The 20,516-nt window shown below is 33.5% G+C and overlaps 2 protein-coding genes across 3 annotated transcripts; one reads left to right on the top strand and one right to left on the bottom strand.

Annotated features, from left to right (window-relative positions):
• The first annotated feature begins 6,586 nt into the window (after positions 1-6,586).
• Positions 6,587-17,971, top strand: LOC140742240 (uncharacterized). The gene is made up of 10 exons (XM_073073086.1): positions 6,587-6,766; positions 7,428-7,623; positions 8,326-8,504; positions 8,844-9,825; positions 10,071-10,180; positions 10,792-10,967; positions 11,546-11,634; positions 12,010-12,209; positions 12,549-12,698; positions 14,190-17,971. The coding sequence occupies exons 1-10, from the start codon at positions 6,695-6,697 to the stop codon at positions 14,385-14,387; spliced, it is 2,352 nt and encodes a 783-aa protein (XP_072929187.1). The 5' UTR covers positions 6,587-6,694; the 3' UTR covers positions 14,388-17,971.
• Positions 17,972-18,342: 371 nt separating this feature from the next.
• Positions 18,343-20,311, bottom strand: LOC140742241 (S-phase kinase-associated protein 2). 2 transcript variants are annotated; one of them, XM_073073087.1, is made up of 3 exons: positions 19,993-20,310; positions 19,771-19,849; positions 18,343-19,653 (listed from the first exon to the last, which is right to left on the bottom strand). In XM_073073087.1, exon 3 carries the CDS (start codon positions 19,650-19,652, stop codon positions 18,609-18,611), a length of 1,044 nt encoding a protein of 347 aa, XP_072929188.1. In that variant the 5' UTR covers position 19,653; positions 19,771-19,849; positions 19,993-20,310; the 3' UTR covers positions 18,343-18,608. The 2 variants fall into 2 exon arrangements, with proteins under 2 accessions (XP_072929188.1, XP_072929189.1); XM_073073088.1 differs by lacking the exon at positions 19,771-19,849 and having other exon boundaries at positions 19,993-20,311.
• Between the last annotated feature and the right edge of the window lie 205 nt (positions 20,312-20,516).

Raw genomic sequence — 20,516 nt, 5'->3', positions numbered from 1 at the left:
CACAGCGTCTGAATTTCGATATATCGATGCCACATAGCTGCGAGCGCTTCACAGTAATGTACTAAACAATAATCAGGCTCGTGCTCCTCCTTCATGCAATGAAAATTCATGTTAAACTATACATCTAATAAATTGAATCTCCCTTTTTGGGTTGCAAGTAGATTGCAACGTTTATCATGAAGCAATGGTATGTTTCGAACCACAGTGTAAACGCGTACATCCTGTGCTTTGAGTAACATAACACACATTTAATTACAGAAGAACCGCACTAGCAATTCAAGCTTCGTAATGTGAACCTGTTATCGTTGTTTTTGTATAAAACCCATTTAACATTAATAACAGTTATAAAATTTATTCATCCGGAACCACGCAACCTTCCTTAAATGATATCACTAGAATGAAGAAATATATGTCTTATCTTGTAAGCTTTAGATATATTCATATGTGCAATGATAATATTTAAATTATTATTGTACCTACAACATAGATTAGTACCTAACCTACAATTATTGGTAATTCGATTCCTTGTAACATTCTTATCCGTTTTCTATACAGAAAATTGGAAAGTTGGTTAAAGATAACATTTGTTATAAAGAGGATAGAAGCTGAAGGCTTAACCGAGTTATGTGTAACAGGAAAATTATTTTTAAATAATGGTCGGGTAGATTACAGTAATACATTATGACTAGAAAGGCGTGCATTATTTATAACGCGCCTCGCGTAGGTGCTCGTCAATGAGGACTATAATTGTGCGGGATGACCTTTCGACAAATTGCTTGAATCTCGCTGGCTCCTAACAACCGAGCCGGCTGATTGATCTTCTTAGCAGGAATTTATGTTGTAAGCATTGGAATCACAAGAAAGTTGCGACGACCGACGAGGGACGCACGCGCCGCGAGCCCCGCACCTCGCCAGGATTGCGATTTGCGAAACTGCAACTTCCTAGCTGCCTACGCAGGAAGTAGAAGTAGCTAAACAGGTATATTGAGTTCAATCTTTTTCTAATTAACATAATCAAGTTGCCTTTTAAGCGCACAGTAAGTTGCTAGCTCGAAGAATCGTGCCCGTTCAGCGCTAGAAGCGATAATAGAATTATTATATCGGCATTATTATTATATGTAGTTAGAAATGGTCGGGTAGCTGTACAGTACCGGAACGGCAATGGCGACTTGTCCCTTTGTCTCTATTACGGTCCGCCCCGACAATCGTCCTTATCTACACGTGTATCTCCCGTGTTCGTATCACTCTATATGGCGACCGTTCGGTATTATCACATCAGGTTGTTCGCGGTGCGGTCGCACGGTAAGGGCCTCCATTAGCATACAAGTAAATATCTCGATCTGCGGGCGCGGCGCAGGCAGATTACCGTCTCAGCGCTTCCGCACTGTATTGAATTCGGTACCAACGGTCCGACTCCCATTGCCGGTTCACGTTTACTTGTTAGTGTGATTCCCAAATGATAACGATCTCGCCGCGCGCACTGAGCACACCATTGTGCCTAGATCTATGTGCGTAAGATGTGCTTTTCTATAGGTATTCGCATTAAGTCATATTTCACTCCAAGTGACAAGCAGAGTGTTCTGAACTAGGTAATTTGAATCGTCTGTGTTTACCTACATTGGAAATATGTTAGCCTACAATTGAACGGGCTTGCCTGTGTGATAAATAAGATATAAGCTCAATGTTTATCGTGTTAGATCATCAAAATTGATATGTATCTAAATAACGATTTCGCCTAGCTTGTTACGTATGTAATGCATATTTTCTTCATTAGCACTTACATGTAAATCATTATAATTATTACCTAGATATATAAACCTACATCTACACTAATATTATACAGAGGAAAACTTTGTTTGTTTGGTTGTAATGAATAGGCTCAAAAACTACTGGACCGATTTTAAAGTCTTTCACCATTTGAGAGCTACATTATCTACGAATAGCATAGGCTATATTTTATATGAAAACTATTTGATAAATAGATTTTGAGGCGTTACAAAGTTTGCCGGGTCAGCTAGTAGTTAAATATATTAAGCAGTACACAATACAATTTATAATTTTTAAGATGACGCGTGCGCCTGGCCAATATGATTAGCTAATATTTTGAAATGTAAGATTCAGGCTCTTTATTTTGATTGGATCATAAATAATTTTTAAATGCTTTCCATATAAAATTATGAATATATAACAAACTTTTCAAATGAATCAACGTGTACGTCATAGAAATAGACATAATCCTATATTTTAAGAAATGGTTATTATTTTATTTTTTAAGAGAGAGTTAGTAGTAGAGTTCATATTTAGGTATTACCATACATAATCAGCTATTTGAATTGCTAGTCTATATTGCTAAGATATACTCAACTGTTACATTCTTCAACACTAAATAGTTTGACTATTACTGCAAATCTTATAATGCGTGACTTCACTATTCTTATAACTAATAAGACAATGTATAATGAATTATGTCGCATATCATCTCCATGTTACTCCATGTTAACATGCATTATTTAGAAATAAAATATTATCACTATTACATTAATACCATCATGGGTCCTTGCTATCCAGTTGAGACTAGCCTTTGTTTCGAATGTTTACATGTACATGCAATATGCGTACGCTGATACCCCGCATACTAGCGTATTGTTAGTATTGTGCAGTCGATTTATGGCCTCGTAATAGTTAAGGTCTAGGCTCCCACACGGCGAGCGGGACGCAAGGAGCGGACAGATAACGGCGACATTAGCGTTCGGCGTGTACTGACCCTGAGTACATAGGATTGGCCATGTTCCGCGCGGGACCAGGGAAGCAGATGTACGCAGAGGGTCAACTCAGTCTGCGTGGGAAGCGACGGTTGTCGTTATATAGTCACCTTTTATGTACATTGTACAACCTATCCACATAACGAAAACCTATCCACATAACCGTGTCACAAGAGACTATGTAGATACATAGCGGACTATGCTATCTAGCTTTGATTAATAGCGCAAAAATTCAAATTTTATTTTTAAAATCTTTAAAATTATTCAAAACCTAACTAGAACCAGAACGAAGAAATTAGATGTTAAAAATATGAAGCATTCAAATAAACCGCCATAAAAGTCTCTTTTAGTAACAAGACAATATAGGCATGCAAAATTACCAAAAAAATAATTTTAACTGTCTACCTAGTTAACTACCGCAAAATATCATTGGAAATCTACTTCACACCGGGATGTAACTACACCTTGTAACGGTCCTATAAAACGTGAAATATCACCATATTGACACAAGCCTGGCGTAACCTAATAACAGCCTTGAGAGCGTGTCGGGTTTTTGAAAAACGATGTCGAAGGTGTCGAGTCAAAGAGCAAGTGGCACCGGGGACAAATGGCTAGATTATATAGGGAGGCTCAACGTTTGTTGGTAAATAAGCGTGGTAGCAGCCGCTGGGAAGGGTCACGTTGTTGCCTGGCGCTGGATGACCCGATAACCCACACAGCGTGAGTGTAAATCGTAGAGATGACAACCGCAGCAGCGCATCCGCGTCTAGAGTTAATTAAGCAAATCCAAAACGTTTCCCTTTGCTTTGACAAGAAACATAAATCCGTTAATTTGTCAGTGATATGTAAATAGGAAGAACGTTTGTGCAATCCATTTATTTTATTGAATTTTCGCTGGTTTATGTACAAGTTCAATAAACAAACTAGTATTAAAAAACTTGTTGACACCAAATCTATACAATATTTCCTGTGTATTTGCTAGACGGTGAAGGAAAACATCGTGAGGAAACCAGCATACTTATTACTTAAGAGATTTATAAAAAAAATATATCAAAGGTATGTGAAGTCTACCAATACGCACTTGGCCAACGCGGTGGATTAATCCTTGTCATTATGAGAGGAGACCCGTGCCTAGCAGTGAGACAGTAATGGGTAGATGATTTAGCATTATGGTTTTAGTTTCTTAAGATGAACTTGTACTTAATTATAAAATATAAGATAAGACATCATAATTAACAAATTAATCTACTTATAGCTGATTGAAATTTATACTGTTAACTTTCAGTTTCTTATAATTTACCTATACTGTGGCGCTAACACAGCTAACAAACTATAAATTACCAATAAATTCCGATGAATTTCCATCGAAATAAATTGAATCGGAATTTATGTTAGAAAGCCTGATAAATCCGGTAATCCTTAAGTAGTTGCTCTCTTGTCACTTGTTTGTTATTATCCGTCGATGTTAACCTATTATCGCGTTGCAAAAACCAGTCAGCACTGGATGTCTAGCCTTGTTTAGCGTTAATCTAGAAACAGCAACCGTTTAACTCTATAAAACGCCACGCTTGTCGTAACACTTGTCATAACAACTTATCTATAATACTGAGTGTAAACTTAGTCAGTCGTTTAGTTTATTTTCAATTAATGTTAGTCTAGTGGCAAACAAAAATAATATAAATAGGAAACTATTATTTCTTAGCTCTTGAAGCCAGTTTATTTTTATCTTATACCAATAGGTTACTAAATACTAATTACTATAAATACTCTTTAATCCTATAGCTACCTACTGTCCACAGCTATTCGAATGTGTCTACGGCTATTAATCCACTTTTTAAAGGTATCAACTATATGAATTAAAGTCTAAGTTTCATTACATAAAAATGTTTTTTTAGGGTTCCGTACCCAAAGGCTAACAAACACAAAAATACTAATTTATGAAAAAATAGAAATTTTATTTTCTATTTCATAGAAAGTTATATTTTCTGGCGCAACGTGCGTAGATGAGCTTGTCGAAAACAGTATCATAGTCGCGGGCAAAAGAAAGCACGACTAGTCTTTGATTTTTTTTACTAGTCTATGAATCAACAGAACTTTCGCAAATTGGTAAACAGAATGAAAATAACATGTGTTAACACATTATACGACGTCATATATTGTTATGGCGGAGGGCGTTTTCAGTTTTTTAAGTAATAAAAAGAAACATGAAAGTAATTTCAACAGCCATCCTCCATTTATCAAATACTTAATCAAATAATATTGATATATTTATAACGACTTTATTATCTATAATAAAATTATTTAATGTCCTAAAAATGTTTGTTGGTTGTAATGAATAGGCTCAAAAACTACTGGACCGATTTTAAAATTTCTTTCACCATTCGAAAGCTACAATATCCACGAGTAACATAGGATATATTTTATATGAAATATATTTGATAAATAGATTTTGAGGCGGTACAAAGTTTGCCGAGTCAGCTAGTAACCTATATAGGAATGCAGCCTAATGCTAATAACCAAGTGATCTTGATAGTTGATAGTTGTACCATGGTGCAGGAGCATTGATAGCTGTTCAATAGTGTCATCAACTGCCTTCATAATTATTATTATTGATAGTCGTCAATTTGAAACGACTTATAAGGCCGTAAATAAAATTTATCAAAATTCGATATCCAAAAAAATTAAGTAATAAAATTTTAATGGAGATATTAAAATAAAACCATCATTCATTTGTTTAAGTCCGAGTACCAAACGTATTAAAATGAATACAGCACTGATCCATAATATGTTATGTTATAATTATGGAAGTCTTAATAAAAGACCAAGCGCATTATTAGCACAACTACAGCAGGGTTGGTATAATTTTAATGTTGTCTCTACTAATCTATGGTTGTCTCATTATATTATAATATTATTGATAATATTATATTATTATGAAATAATATTTAAAAAATCCAGGGGGTATTCACTCCCTTGTGAATTTGCCCGGGCAAAGAGGGTACCCTCGAGACCCGAATAATCCCTACCCACCCCCATATTGCAAACGCAAACGCGGCAAATGAGAGACCGGAAGTCCCATCTTGCTGCTTACTAGTCGTGTCAAATTGACAACTGTCAATGACAGTTATGACACTTTTAACAGCTGTCTTACTATACCATAGAGTATAGTAACCAATATATAAATAGAAAACTATACTACATAGTTTCCTAAAGATTATAGTTGCGTATAAAGGAACTATAGCGTACGGAGTGCATTCGGACTTGCGGAAAAAAATGTATTTTTTTAAAAGGAATATTAGGATAGTGCACATACATGCCATCTTAATCTTCTAAATAATAATCTCAATATACGCAATGTATTTTAATAATTTGTCACACGATTTTTATAGGATTCCTTTTTCTTTGATGTATATTTAAAAATGTAATATATATTTTTCATTTTCTAAATACGCGCCATTTGCTAAATACTGTCGAGTATTTTGGCGCTTTTTTTAAATTTATCCTCTTCCTACACTAACGCCACCCTATTTGCAATAAATAGAAATGATACTCTAGCCGTATACCATAGTATAATCTTTGCTTGTAGTTGTACTTCTTAGTATAACAATAAAAATAATAATATTTATTTACGCAAACGTTGGTGACACGAATAATTTATAATAGTTATATTATAACTGTAACTTACAAATTATCAGTGTAAGTTATGTTTAAATATAATATATAGTGGACAGTGGCTAACAACATTTGCATATTATTATTTTTCAATGTTTCATGATCTTCAATGTTTAATAAAACAGAACGTTCCTTTTCACGTAAATTCTACAAGATTACGATTCATACGTCACGCACATGTGTGTAGCAAAAATGGTGCCCGTTAACCAGCTGGCATTCATTTTTTAACAAAATAACATTTTCATTTACAAAAGTGTAGAATGGCGTCTATTTTAGATTTAGTTAAACATTACCAACATGCTATAGAGAAATATCCTAACGACGAACAAAAAGTAAGTAAAACGTTTACGTTGGCTAATGATTGTGCAGTGACATTTTCCTGTTTCTTTAAATTAATAACAAAATATATATTAAATAAAACGCGTTATCAGTATTCACTTTGCATAAAAGTTCATACTACAGCGGTGCGGTTAAATTGTTTGAAGTGTGGTGTAAAATATTTGGAAAAATAATAGGAGCTGATTCCCAGCTATGTTTATTGTAGACCTGACGTACAAGATTACTGAATATTCAATTATGCGATGATTTTAATCGTTGGATTTATCTACAATATGTAATTGTAACCGTGGCGTGTAGCGTCATTGCTCCATATGGTCTACAATAAGAATAAAACAAAATATGTGAAAAAAAGACAAAGAAAACAGATGTGCTTTGTGGCATATTTTGTTCAAAACGATCACTTTTACTTTCCATAAATCGCAAAAAGTTATTGTATAGGAAGAATCCAGAAAGCATTAAATGTTTGTGGTAGATTTTTGTTCATATGATGGGTTTAACTTCTTAACAGACTTTCAATATTGATTCAGTTGTTCAAGTTATTTCACTTACCAATAAAAAATGGCTGTTAATTTCAAAAGTATCATGAAGATACTTAAAGAATGTTCATTACTTATAAACATACAATTGACATGAAGAACCTCTTAAAAATTCCAGATCTTAAAATGCATTGACAAATTATTTAGTTTGGGAGTAACAGTACAACATCTACAAGAGACTGGAGTTGGTCGAACAGTCAATGCACTCCGTAAGGAGCCCGGGGAGGTAGGGCAGGCCGCCCGGGCACTTGTGTACAAATGGAAGCGCATGGTAGCCGCTGAAGAAAGTGATCATGATGAGGAGCATAACCAAAGTGAGCGCCCTAAGACTTAATCTTGCTAGTGACATGTGAAGACTAATATAAGCTTAATATTTAAAACTGTTTGGAATAATAAATTATTGCATGCCATTCAATACAATCTGTTCTCAATTATCCTTGAAAAACACGAAGAAGTAGTTAATATCTGAAACCACGAACCCACAATATGACCAAATTAAATATAGCAATTTTATTAATTCACACTAACAATGTTCTTTTAGATTGCCATTTAAACATAAATTTAGATCATACTAGTTTTTGCCAAAATGTCTTACAATATCAAAGAGATGAAATGATTTTCTCTGGCATTCATATTCACAATGAAAGTTAAATAATGTTTGATTATTATAAGCAAACAAAATTAAGATTCACTTCATGATTATTTAAAATTATTATAAACAGCATAGTGTTATTTTTTGAAGAATGAACATAACAGTATTACAGTAAAGCAATACTTTATTTGCCCTAAGATAAAACAGCTTACACAGCTTTTAAATTGTTAGACCCAATTATAAACATTATTACAAAATCACATGTCGATTGTACCACCATTTTATTAGGTCTAGCTAGAATACACTAGCTAGGAGACTTCACACACAAAACTTCAAAGAGATTAAAGATTACATTTTTAACTCTTTGTTTACTGCCTACTGGAAATATTTAAGTACTGACATTGTCTAATTAACATTTATTTAGCTACACCATGCAATGGTCACGGAAATGGAAGAACTCCTGAGGACAGTGACTCTGAGGGCAAACACAAATCTAACCATTATGAATATAACAAGACAAACAGAAACGAGGAAAGTTATTCAAACTCTAAACACATAAATGGCAATTACAATGGAAGTAAAAGAAAATATCATAGCAGTGAGGTGAGCAAATTCTATTTGGCTAACAAGCTCAAAATTTAATATTTAAAATATAGATAAAAATATAATATTTAAAGCTCTTATTTATATTCAATATTATTATAAGTATAGATTATTTTTGTCTTTCTTCATAATATTTAAATCTTCATAATTTATGTATGATATTAAATACTACATATATAGCGAGCGAGAGAGTTTGCTACATATTTTAAATTTTGTCCTTTCTATGTATTAATGTTATAATATTAATTCAGTCAGTTAAATCCAACAATAAAAAAATATTTTTGTATAAATGCTAATGATGAAAGATACTATTCAATAAATTATAATATTAACTTTCAGGAGGAGGAACCACATACTAAAAAGTCTAGACATAATGATGCTCAGGACAAGAAATCAAATGTCCAGGTTAAGAGAGAACAATCGGAATATGAACATGATAGTCATAGTACTTCTTCTCATAGTGAAGATAGTGGATCAGAAGATTCGGAATCTAGTAGAGAAGATAGATCACGTGAACAAAAACCTAAAATTGAGGTGGTTGACAAGCACCGATCATCTTCAACAAAACATTCATCACATAGTAGACAAGAACATCATACAAAGGAAGAAAGACATCATGAAAGACATTCTAAACAAAGACATTCGGAATCACACACACATACATCTGAGAAATCATCTAAAGAAAAATCATCTACATCTGACAAACATAAGAAAGATAAAGAGAGCAGATCACACAAGGAAAAAATAGAAAATAAACCATCTGAAAAAGATAAAAAGAGGTCAGAAAGCAAAGAAGACTCTTCGAGCAAGCATAGAAGTAGCTCAGACAAACATAAATCTAGCAGTAGTTCAGAAAAAAGTAAGAGTCATTCAGAGAAAAGTTCAAGTAAACCAGAGACGCATAGTAGCAGTCATAAACATAAAAGTGATAAAGATAAACAAAAGCATTCATCGGAAAAATCTGGAGAAAAACACAAGCCAAGAGAGCATAGTAGTAGTAAAGATAATCATACTTCATCTGGTCGAGAAAAGGTGAAGGATAAAAGTAGTTCCTCTAAAGACAAAGAAAATAGTCATAAAAGTGATAAAAAGCATTCATCATTAAGTGATACTAATGCAAAGGAAAATGTTAGTAGGAGTAAGAGTGAAAAATCCGATAGTAAAAGTAGTAGTAGTAGTAAGGAAAAGAAGTCTCATTCGAGTTCTTCACATTCGTCTAAATCCAGTAAGTCTAGTAGTAGCAAATCAAAAGACACACCAAAGAAAAAAAAGAAAAAAGATAACAGTGAAGATAGTGAGGATGGAATTGACTGTGGCTCAGGTAATATACAATTTTTATTTTAGACAAAACTAGTATTTTTTTACCATATAAATTAAATTTCGCTTATATGATTTTTAATGTGAATTTTGGGGGTCTACTCCCCCTCGCTTTCTTTTTTCCTCCACAAATTTCGGACACTATTTGGAAAACCTTTTAGGCGTCGACTAACTAAAAATGAAAATAATTTCCCCAAAAAGTAGACTCAAATTCGTTTATAAATATAATCTCTATTTGATACTTCACAGGTGCCAGTTTTGCCGAAGCACTTGGCATGATAAGCCCATCTAAACCTAAGAAGAAATCGACTTCGGTAAAAGAAAATAGCTACTCACCAAACAATTCTGGCAGTGATGATGTAAGTTTAACATCTAACCTTACTTAAATATTTTGAACAATCGTATTTCAATGACTATTTTGAGCCTTTTCTTGCCAAAGGTTGCGTATAATTGTGTGCGCATCGCGCTCATATAAATGTGAGGTGGATGGAGCTGGGAATAAATTTATGATCTGGAAGGGAAGGATGGTTTTGGTCACCATTACCGAGATTTTTGGTCTTCTTTGCGAGACAGGTTTTTTTATAATATAGGAGTAGCAGACGAGCGTGCAGTCCACCTGATGGTAAGTGGCTACTGCCGCCCATGGACATCTGTAATCAACCCCAAATAGGATTAGATATTCCTCCCTGAGGTCGGCCACAGATGCCCCATTTCCCTTGAGGACTCAGCTGGAATGCCTCTGAAAAGTATGTCTCCCTTACCACGAGGAGTGGCACGATAGCGTGGTGTCGAACCACAAAGGGTGCTACCACCTTCAGAGATCAGGGTGATTTTGGACTCAGCATTTACCAGTGTCCTCCGCCCCTCGTTCACGTGTTTAAGTGTATATAAGATATAATATCCCATGTATTCCGAGATGAAGTTGGCCAACAACACCCTGGTTTCTGAACAACGTTTCGCTGTCCTGCAGTTGACGCCGGCAGCGCTGTTGGCGCCGAGCGCAAAGCTGGCGCCGCTGCCGTCGCTGGAGATCTCCGCGCTGCCGGAGATCTCGCCTAACTACAAGCCGCGCCCGCCGCCGCGCTTTCTGCCCCACTTCACAGACGAGGACGCCATTAGTGCTGGGATATCGTCGAAAAACCAAAGGTATTCATGATGTCTCTGTTAGTATTTTTAGCGCACGTGGCGTGATGTGTAGGACGCCAAGATAAATATTTGGGAAGTAGGTAAATGATACGACTAGTTCGCAGCAGTGCGAGTGAGCGACTGACTTTTTTAAATAAGGTACAATATTACATTTTATATGTGCATACGATACAGTATTAATGTGGGTCTGCATTCAATTTTATATATTAAGGTAAAGAGATTGTTTTTAACACACTCTTATTAGTTATTGTCATACCTATTTTTATATATTACACAAATGGGCCTGGGCAGACATCCCGCTACAAATAAAAATAGATTTTGGACAATAGCGCCCTGTCGGGTCCAAAAGCGGTAACATCTGATAAGCTGAAACAAATCATACCCTTACAATTACATAAAAGTTTAATTTTAACAACCCAGCTGTGACCAACCTAAAGTGGAACTTCACTTACTTTGTATGGGATGGGAAATAATGACTAAGACAACAACAAAGACAACAGATTCTATTATTTTAATATATTTTAGTTAAATGATAATTATATTTCTATTTTAAATATGACAATATTTAATATTTTCAGAACAAAAGTCTACTCAGGCAACAAAGTGTTAGGGAAAATTCCAACCTTGTATGAAATGTGTGTCCAAATTTTACAAGAACATATAGATGGTGAGTCATAAAATATTTATATAATTTACCTTGCTAAGTTGTTTGCGAAAATATCCTATAAGTACATGTTCGTTGTAGTATAACCACAGACCTGTATACCCAAACAAATACAGGTCTGTGAGAATAACTTTGTTAAAGTGGGCAGCGACGTATTGTGCGGAACTGCTACTTATACAAGTAGATCAATAATTAAAATATCGCCGTATGTTTAGTTTCACTGACCACATTATTTTACCTATTCTTGTAACAGCCGTATTTACGTGCGGCGTTCAATTTATCAGCATAATATCTAATTGGTATTTTGAGAATTTTATTTAAAAATTAAATAAACTTATTTCTTACCGTTATTTTCTTTCACTTTCTCTTTATTTCTAGCTCTTGAATATACTGGAGGTGTGCCATATGAAATCCTCAAACCGGTTGTGGACAAAGCAACGCCACAACAGCTGTATATGCTAGAGCATTTTAATCCATATCTAATGGATGACACTGATCACCTTTGGCAGAAGTTTTGTGAGAAAAACTTTCGTAGCAAGAAGCGACAAGAATTGGAGTCTTGGAGGGAAATGTACATGGTAAGAAAGTTTTTTTTCTTGAAGTGTTTATTAAGTATTCGGTGGGGAAAGTTTAAGTAAAGATGATTTAAAGTTACACAGAAAATTTTGCGTGGCGACTGTCGTACATATTTCCGATTGACTATAGAAGCACTATTCAAACTCTTTTGTTATAGTATAGGTAATGGCTTTTAATCTTCAGGAACAGCAAGACATTTGTCAACAATTTACATTTTATAACTCAATACTTTTTGATAAATTCTAATGTTCACTGAACATCAGGCAGCCAAGAAATATGTAGTTCATCAAATAAATATTACATCATAAGATATTACAGTTATATTTCTTTACTGATTGTAGCGATGTCAAGAGGAGCAGGAGCACAGGTTGAAATCTCTCACTGCCAATATAAAGATCGCCCAGGAAGCCAAGAAGGCTCCTATCAAGCAAACGAAGATGGCTTACGTTGACACAGTTGTGAAGCCGCCACGCAATGTAGCGAGGAAACAAGTAAGTAAAGTTATATGTACTCTTGATTTGTGTATTATATATTATAATTTGTGAAATAAGGTCATTAACAGATTATACATTACTATGTAGAATAAGAATTCTTAATTAACATTATAGGTAAATAAATTTGCTTAGAATAAGAATTGAATTACATTAAATAGTATTAATTTACATTTTATGGGCAGATTTTAAGAGGAGCATAATAATGCACCATGCCAAAATACGAATTACTCTGATATGATATCTTGAATAATCGCTAAGTTTTCAATGTAAACATATTGTTTTTGTACCTATATGTCTATAAGATTTAAAAATTTGTCATAGTAATTAACATACAATAGATTAAAATACAAAGATTGGCCTTGTTTAGTTGAACTGATGACCTTAATAAATTGGATTCAGAAGGTTCAAGAACAAATAATTATAGCTTAATGTAATTAGTTATGGATGGCATATCGAGCATAGGTCATGACGTTGATAGAAATTATTGCGATTTGACTCTGGAAGCCACCACACCTATTTCTGTTAGTCTGCTCACTCATCTAACAGCAGTGTTAAGTGCTCGTGCCTTCCGGTTGGTGTGGTAAGGGCAAACTTATGGAAGACTTTCCATGTTAGCCTTTAGGGTTTGCAACCTTGCCGATCTTAGACGGGAACTGATGCGTTGCTGCCTTAACTGAAGTCTTATCTGGGGTTGATTATAGATCTCCACGAGCAGCAGGAACCATTTACTATCAGTAGGCAGCATGCTCGTTTGCTACTTATTATAGTAGAAGATCCCGATATAAGACGACCTTCACCGAGCTGGTTAATGGGTGAAGCGGGTTTTATATTATTTTTGTATATATTTAATTTTATTTTTATTTATTTAATACATTAAATTATTTTTATACATTAAATTAAATATGTCAAAAAGTATATTGCAGATGGGTTGACTAAAAAATTTCAGTCCAGAATATGATTTTTTTTTCTTAAACATTTCACTGGTTTCGTTAATAGAAAAAATACATATTAATCGAAAGTATGAAGCCTATATAATATGCAAACATTAGGTTGATAATTTTTTTCTGTCACAAACCTTGGGTACGCCAACTTGTTTACCCGTCTATACCCGTGTACCCAAGGGTTGTGACAGGAAAATAATAGTCAACCTAACATTTGCATATTCTATAGGCTTCATACTTTCGATTGGTATGTAATTTGTCCCTAAACCAGACTAGTGTTTAAGAAAGAAATTCGTTTTAATTGTCAAAAAAATCATATTTTGGACTGAAATTTTTTAAACAACCCATTTGCAATATAATTATCGACATATTTAATTCGACTTAAAATACTTTTCACCCATAAACCAACTCGGTGAAGGTCGTCTTATATCGGGACCTTAGACCATTATAAAAATGCATTCTACAAGTTATTTTACCACATCAATCTTATAAACATAAACTAATTATGAACGAAAAGACTGGATTTAATAAAGTTTGTCCTTGTCAGGCGCAGCACGGCACGGCGTTCGCGGCGTCGGCGAGCCCGGCGGCGCGCGTGGCGGCGCTGGCGGCCGCGCCCAACGTGCTGAAGGGCGGGCGGCCGGCCCCCTCCCCCACCGCCCCCGGCGCCGTCGCCTTCCAGAAGCCCAAGAAGGCGCCCCTCATGCAGAAGGCGCTGCAGTTCATGCGCGGCCGCAAGCGATAGTGCCCCCGCACAGCTACCGTTCGCATCTACACCCACGTGTAAGGTCGTTTGTCCACCGCACCGTCACCGAGCCGATGCAGAGAACGAGATTATTTCGGGCCGATTTTAATATGTCGTGACGGCGATAGTTTGTCCACCGCGACCGATATCGGCGGTTTATTTTGTTCCAGCTGTCTCGCGTGTGACGGCAGTGTATGGACAAGTTCCAATGTGTTTCATATTGCCGGCACATCGGCCATCAAATCTCGGTGCCGATCTACTCGAAATATCGGCGGTCGGGATGACGGACGTGCGGTGGATAAGCGGCTATGGTAAATGTATGTACCGCTACTTCGGCGTCGTCATTAATTATCGGCTCAGTGAAGGTGGCGGTGGACAAACAGTGTAAAGCTGCCACGCGTTGTGTCACACTAAGTGACTAGGATACGGGGACATATTGTCACGATATGTATGTAATAAAGTATATTGTATCAATAATAAAAAACTTGCAATGTATCACATCATGTTAGACAGGCTATACACATGCAGCCACATAAAGCCAGGTTAGAAGGAAGGATCATAAATTATATGACTTTAGTAGTTGGCCACGGATAGGGGACGCCGTCTAGATGCTTAGTAATTACGTATGAGGTTTAGTAAAACCCTTATAGCTAATGCCAAATTTGATACCCACTCCTAGTTGGCGTATTCATTATTGATACATAATTTTTTATTGACACATTTTAAATGTTAATGTCAACGGACGATTTTAACTATCCATAGGGTGACACGTAAATCCGAGCAAATTCAAATTTTATTAATTGAAGAAGAAGAACCCAATCCTCTCATGTTCGATTCGTATCTAATGTATGAAACCGTATACAAATTAATATTGTAAAGTAATACTGTAAACTTAGTCTAAAAAACAAATAATACACGAAATAGTAATAACTTACCACACCATCATTACATGATTTTAGTAGTGATATGTAATTCTAATTAATGTCCCTTGTGCTGTCAAATACGACGCAACGTAGGAATATTGTAAACTGAATTCATTAATTATTTAAATTACTTGATGTTGTTATCTTGTCAGTACTGCCGAAACACGATTAAACCCTCAGTGTCGTTAGACGTATACACTTTATCTATAGACACCTATTTGCACTCTAGACGGATTGTTGATAGTTTTTGTTTATTGCTGTATTATATCGCTTATTTTAAACAGTCGAACTACTTAAGGCTCTTATTCACTAGGTGACTTATTAAACATCATATTCTTTAACATACTGCCGTAAATATCTTGGATGTTAGAAAATCTTTAATTAATTGTTGAACTGACTGAAACAAGCGTCCCTATTGTTTCGATTTGTAAATATTACCATCTCGGGGATGAAGGCTGTTCGATAAAATTATTTATTTGCCAGTAGAAAAATGGTACATAGTAATAACATACGCACTTCTCGAAACATCACAGCAAATCATGTGTTCATATTTATTACGACTTATTCTGTTTACTATATTATTTGTATTAGAAAATATGAAGTCCCGTCAGATTATATTCAATTTATATTTTAGACTATAGTGTTATTTTTACCTAAAGAAAAACATATTTCGTTTAAAATAATTTTCATAATTGACGGTAGTGGTACACTATGTACATAAATAAAAATCATGAAAATTACAGTAATTTCGTTACCTTTACTAACTATGTATCTCTTCCAGAGATAAATAAATTTATTTGAAGTAATAGAAATTACATGTAGATCTTATATTTTATGTCAGCTGTGTAATTTACAACTAAAAATACTATTTTTTATAATATTTAATGAGTACATCCAATATATTTGTTAAATATTTTTTCCTTATCACATAAAATAAAATCTGGGGATTACTTGAACGCCTTCATAAAGTTCTCATATTTTTATAATTTCTTCTTATGATTAGTCTTTTTAGAGTACAGTAGGAAGGCTATACATTCATATTTGAATAAATATTGGTAAAAAGAGTGCATGAGTCATTTAACTTTTTTACTTAAAATTACCTGTCTACTGTCGAGCTTCCAAAGTACGTCTAAAAACTTTGAATATCCATTTTTATAGTAAAACTCGTATACTTAGACATAGTTAAACCTGATTAATTATGTTAAATGTTTTTAACATCTTGCATCTTGGAATATGTGTGCTGAACACAAAATGATTTCGATGATTGTTGTCATTAATAGTGAGAAATGTAGAAAATATACTATGTCACACTTTCAGCCCTTTGATTAATTTGTATAAATATGTAGAATAAGAATTTTGTTAGTATGATATGATAGAAATGTAGATTATAATATTTTACTATTATCTAGAAAATAAATTTATCTCATGAATTTTAGAAGTTCCATGTTGTAGATATATAAAATCTGGGCCTGTGCACAGCAGTGCAATTAGATTTATGAAATACGTGTGAATATAATTTTATATTTTAAATTCGACTTCCTAAAAAGTAGTAAAAACCTTAAGACGAATAAATTAAAATGTTTCTGTAATTATAATGTATTTATATCATTCAATTAATTCTTTCTCCGATAGTGCGACAATCCTAAATATTTATGTGAAATTCTATGAACTATGAGATATCTTTGAACACAGATCTGTATCTATCTTTGAATTACATGATATTCTAAAAAATAATGTAGGATCATTAAATGTACTAAATTATGTGTAATTAATTTAGTCTATTTTTCTAGACCCTTACACTATTCTGGTAGTCATTTAGAACATTATCATAGATTAGATAGTAATTAATCAAAATCACCGATAATTACAGGTACTATATAAACTTGCACTTTTAATAATATATGTTACAAAGTGTTAACATATGTAACTTGTTTTTGAACATGCTAATAGCTGTTAGTAGAAAATTCTCAATCATCTTTGTTCATTAGCTTTCTATTCTTAATAGTTTGAATTGTTGTTAGGTCTGAATTTACTACTAGAAGTAGTGTTAAACTTTGTTGAAGTACTATTTTGTTATTTATCATCTATTATTTACTTTTAAAAGACTGCATTTATTATTTACTTAAAAATTTTACAAAGTACTTTTCTAACAACTTTCAACAAGCTTTTTGAGATATAGCACTATCGAAGAAAGTCATTGATTGAATAATATGTTGTCTTATTAGCTTCTTTGTTGATGCTTCTTTTTAAATAAAATAATAAAATACTATTTATTCTTGCACTGTAATTTTTATATCTTGTGTTAGTTGTTACAAGGTTTTAAAAAAATATTATTAGTGTGGTGGCCAATTGTGCCAAATGGTTAAAACTTTTCTGAACAATGATTATAATTTTAAAATTAGTTTTAATTTTATTCCTGTAATATACCAAATAGTGAACGAACATAATTATATATAATTGAATTTGTGTTTTTATGCAAAAAAATTACACTTTGTCTTTACAAATATTACTGACAGAATATTATAATTTCAGTATCCGCCATACTTTTGTGAAAATAGCTATCCGAGTGATTATTTTAAAAATATTTGTCCTCGCTCATCGTGAATACCGTATGGTATAATAAATTGTTTGATAATAATATACCTTTGACTCATTTATGGATATTTGTGTTTGTTTTTAATTACATAATTCGTCAGTAGACATGCAGTACACCTAGAGTTGCCGTGGTATAATTATGGATGTTCTAACCAACCCCAAATAATATAGGACTATAGATGACAGCAATTACGTAAGGATAGGTAGTGTTAATTAAATTTTATGCTAAATTAGCCGCACCACGCCATAAAACCCATCTTCGTGAATAAAGTCAAATATAAACAATGGAATATGTACATATAATTAATTACAATTAGTATGAATTTACTAGAAATACCAAATTAAAATGTAATATTCTAGTAATATTTTGTGATATATACAATTAAAGGGTATATACAATTCAAGATTTTAAAAACCAAAAGTTAAAAGAAACTCCATTTAAGTTAATTACACTTTAATTGCAAAACAATAAAAGGTGTAACTTAGGTATATAGCAATACACTGATATATTATTGTTTCAAGTGAATGGAAGATCGTGATGCAACACAGTTAAGAATTATATAAACTATTAATTGTATGAACTAGCTATACGCGAAGTAAAGAGCTTTACTCATTTGAAAGTTACTTCAATAGATATCACTGATATTCTAATATCCTATAAATACTGAAATATAATTGTTAGATGCTTAAAAAATCTATGTTTCTAATATAATACTACATCTATATTTCGAAATTTTGATTTCAACTGCTTTTCATAATCTGTATTAATTATTTTTGGACATTGGTACAAAGCTAAAAATTTGAGATTCTTGTAGTGTTCAGATATTAAGTCTACAACAACAGGTGATACATGTTGTATTTTTGAGAAGCTGAGCCTCTGTAAATTAACCATTGCAGGACTCCCTAGTGTGTGCAATAATACCTTTTCTGTAAAGTTATTATTGTTCCATATCTGCAAATGTTTCATGTGGTTAATGTTTGCTAGAGCTGCAAACCCTTGATCTCTAAGATTTTCACACCTGATTATTGCCAAGTCTGTCAAAAAAGGGCATTGGGCTATCAGTTGCAAGCAGTCATCATCAATGGCATCACCACCATAAATATGTAGTGTTTTAAGAATTTTTTGTTTCGACAAAACCAGTTCTCTAATGAAATTTAATTGCAGACCCTTAATTTTCTCTATTAAAATGTGGCTCAAATATTGGCATTGTAACAATGTAGAACAATTAGTTGAAGAAAGTCCAAAATCTGACAGAGCTAAATATTTCAATTCTTTGAAGTGGTCGTACTGAATAGAAAAATCAAATTCATTAACTGGTCCAGTGTAACAATTTCTTAAATTTATTTTCCTTAACCTTGGCCACCTTATTATGTAGGATACGAAATCTTGTCCAATGCGACACATTATTAATTCCAAAGAAGTCAAATTATTACATATTTTAGTTACAAGCTCTACAGTGGCGTAACTATCAACACTTTGTAGTTTAATGCAGCGTATCAAATTTGCATGTGAAGATATTATGCTAAGGGTCTTTTCAGGTACGTTGAGGTGACTCTGTCTTTCATTATAAACTACCACAATATTTCTCCATACCGCAGAATCCTGTGCCAGCACTGACCATCTGTTGCAGACCAACTCACAATTTAACAAATCCTCCAGTGGTAAACATTTAAAGATGTGTATCCACAATTCATCTGGTAGAGCTTCAGTTCCTTTGAAATTATCTTCTGACTCCAGCACTGTCATTCTGGATAAAAAACACATGTTTACTATACACATGATTATTGAGATCAGCAGAATAAATACAATTTTAAGGTAATTCTACATAATAATTAAAATATGTATTTAGTACACTTATACTCACATGCTAAGTATTTAATTGACACTGAAATAGTAAAATCCTGAATGTTTGTAACATCAACGACGCATTTCTTCGCTCATTGCTGACATAAAAATAAACAAATTTGCAATTTGGACAAATTAGACGCAGTATGTATTTTTACATACAAGATGAAATCATATCAAAATGGGTTTGTAGTTATAATTAAATACACCACCATATATTACGTACAAAGGAGAAAATCACCTTTACTATTGCGATACATAAGAAAAGAGCAAGGATGAAATTGCATTTTAAATTCGGCAATGCGCAAAATAATTAGACACTGCGTACAACTCATAATATAGCAGTAGAAATCAAAGAGAATATAATCACATGATAATCACTAGGTTTTTGGAATTGATAGTGTTCCATAGAATCCTGCATCAAATGCAGGATTTGTGCTTTCAGCTGTTAAGGTTCTGCATTTTGTAGAATCCTCAGCATCGACAAAGATATTTATTTATAGCAAAATTGTTCAATTCAATATAGCCGCTAAACTTTGATTATTATACGTCAATATCAATTGTCAAAACATAATTGAAATGTGTCTTGTCAATGTCAATAAACCTCACTTAAATTGATAAAAGACTATAAAGTAAGCAATGATGATGAGTTCATAATTCCATCATTTTAAAATATAATAAAATAGTGTGGAAAAAGAATAAACTTTAAATAGAACCTTATTCAGGTCTTATACATTTACAATTATAAACTGAAACTCTGCTTAC

The sequence above is a fragment of the Epargyreus clarus genome, unplaced genomic scaffold (assembly GCF_041222505.1).
Source record: "Epargyreus clarus isolate Ecla_fem2 unplaced genomic scaffold, WU_Ecla_fem_2.2 ptg000005l, whole genome shotgun sequence".
Classification (NCBI taxonomy): Eukaryota; Metazoa; Arthropoda; class Insecta; order Lepidoptera; family Hesperiidae; genus Epargyreus; species Epargyreus clarus.
Note: the sequence above shows the minus strand (reverse complement) of the source record. Positions and strands in the feature narration are given on the sequence as shown.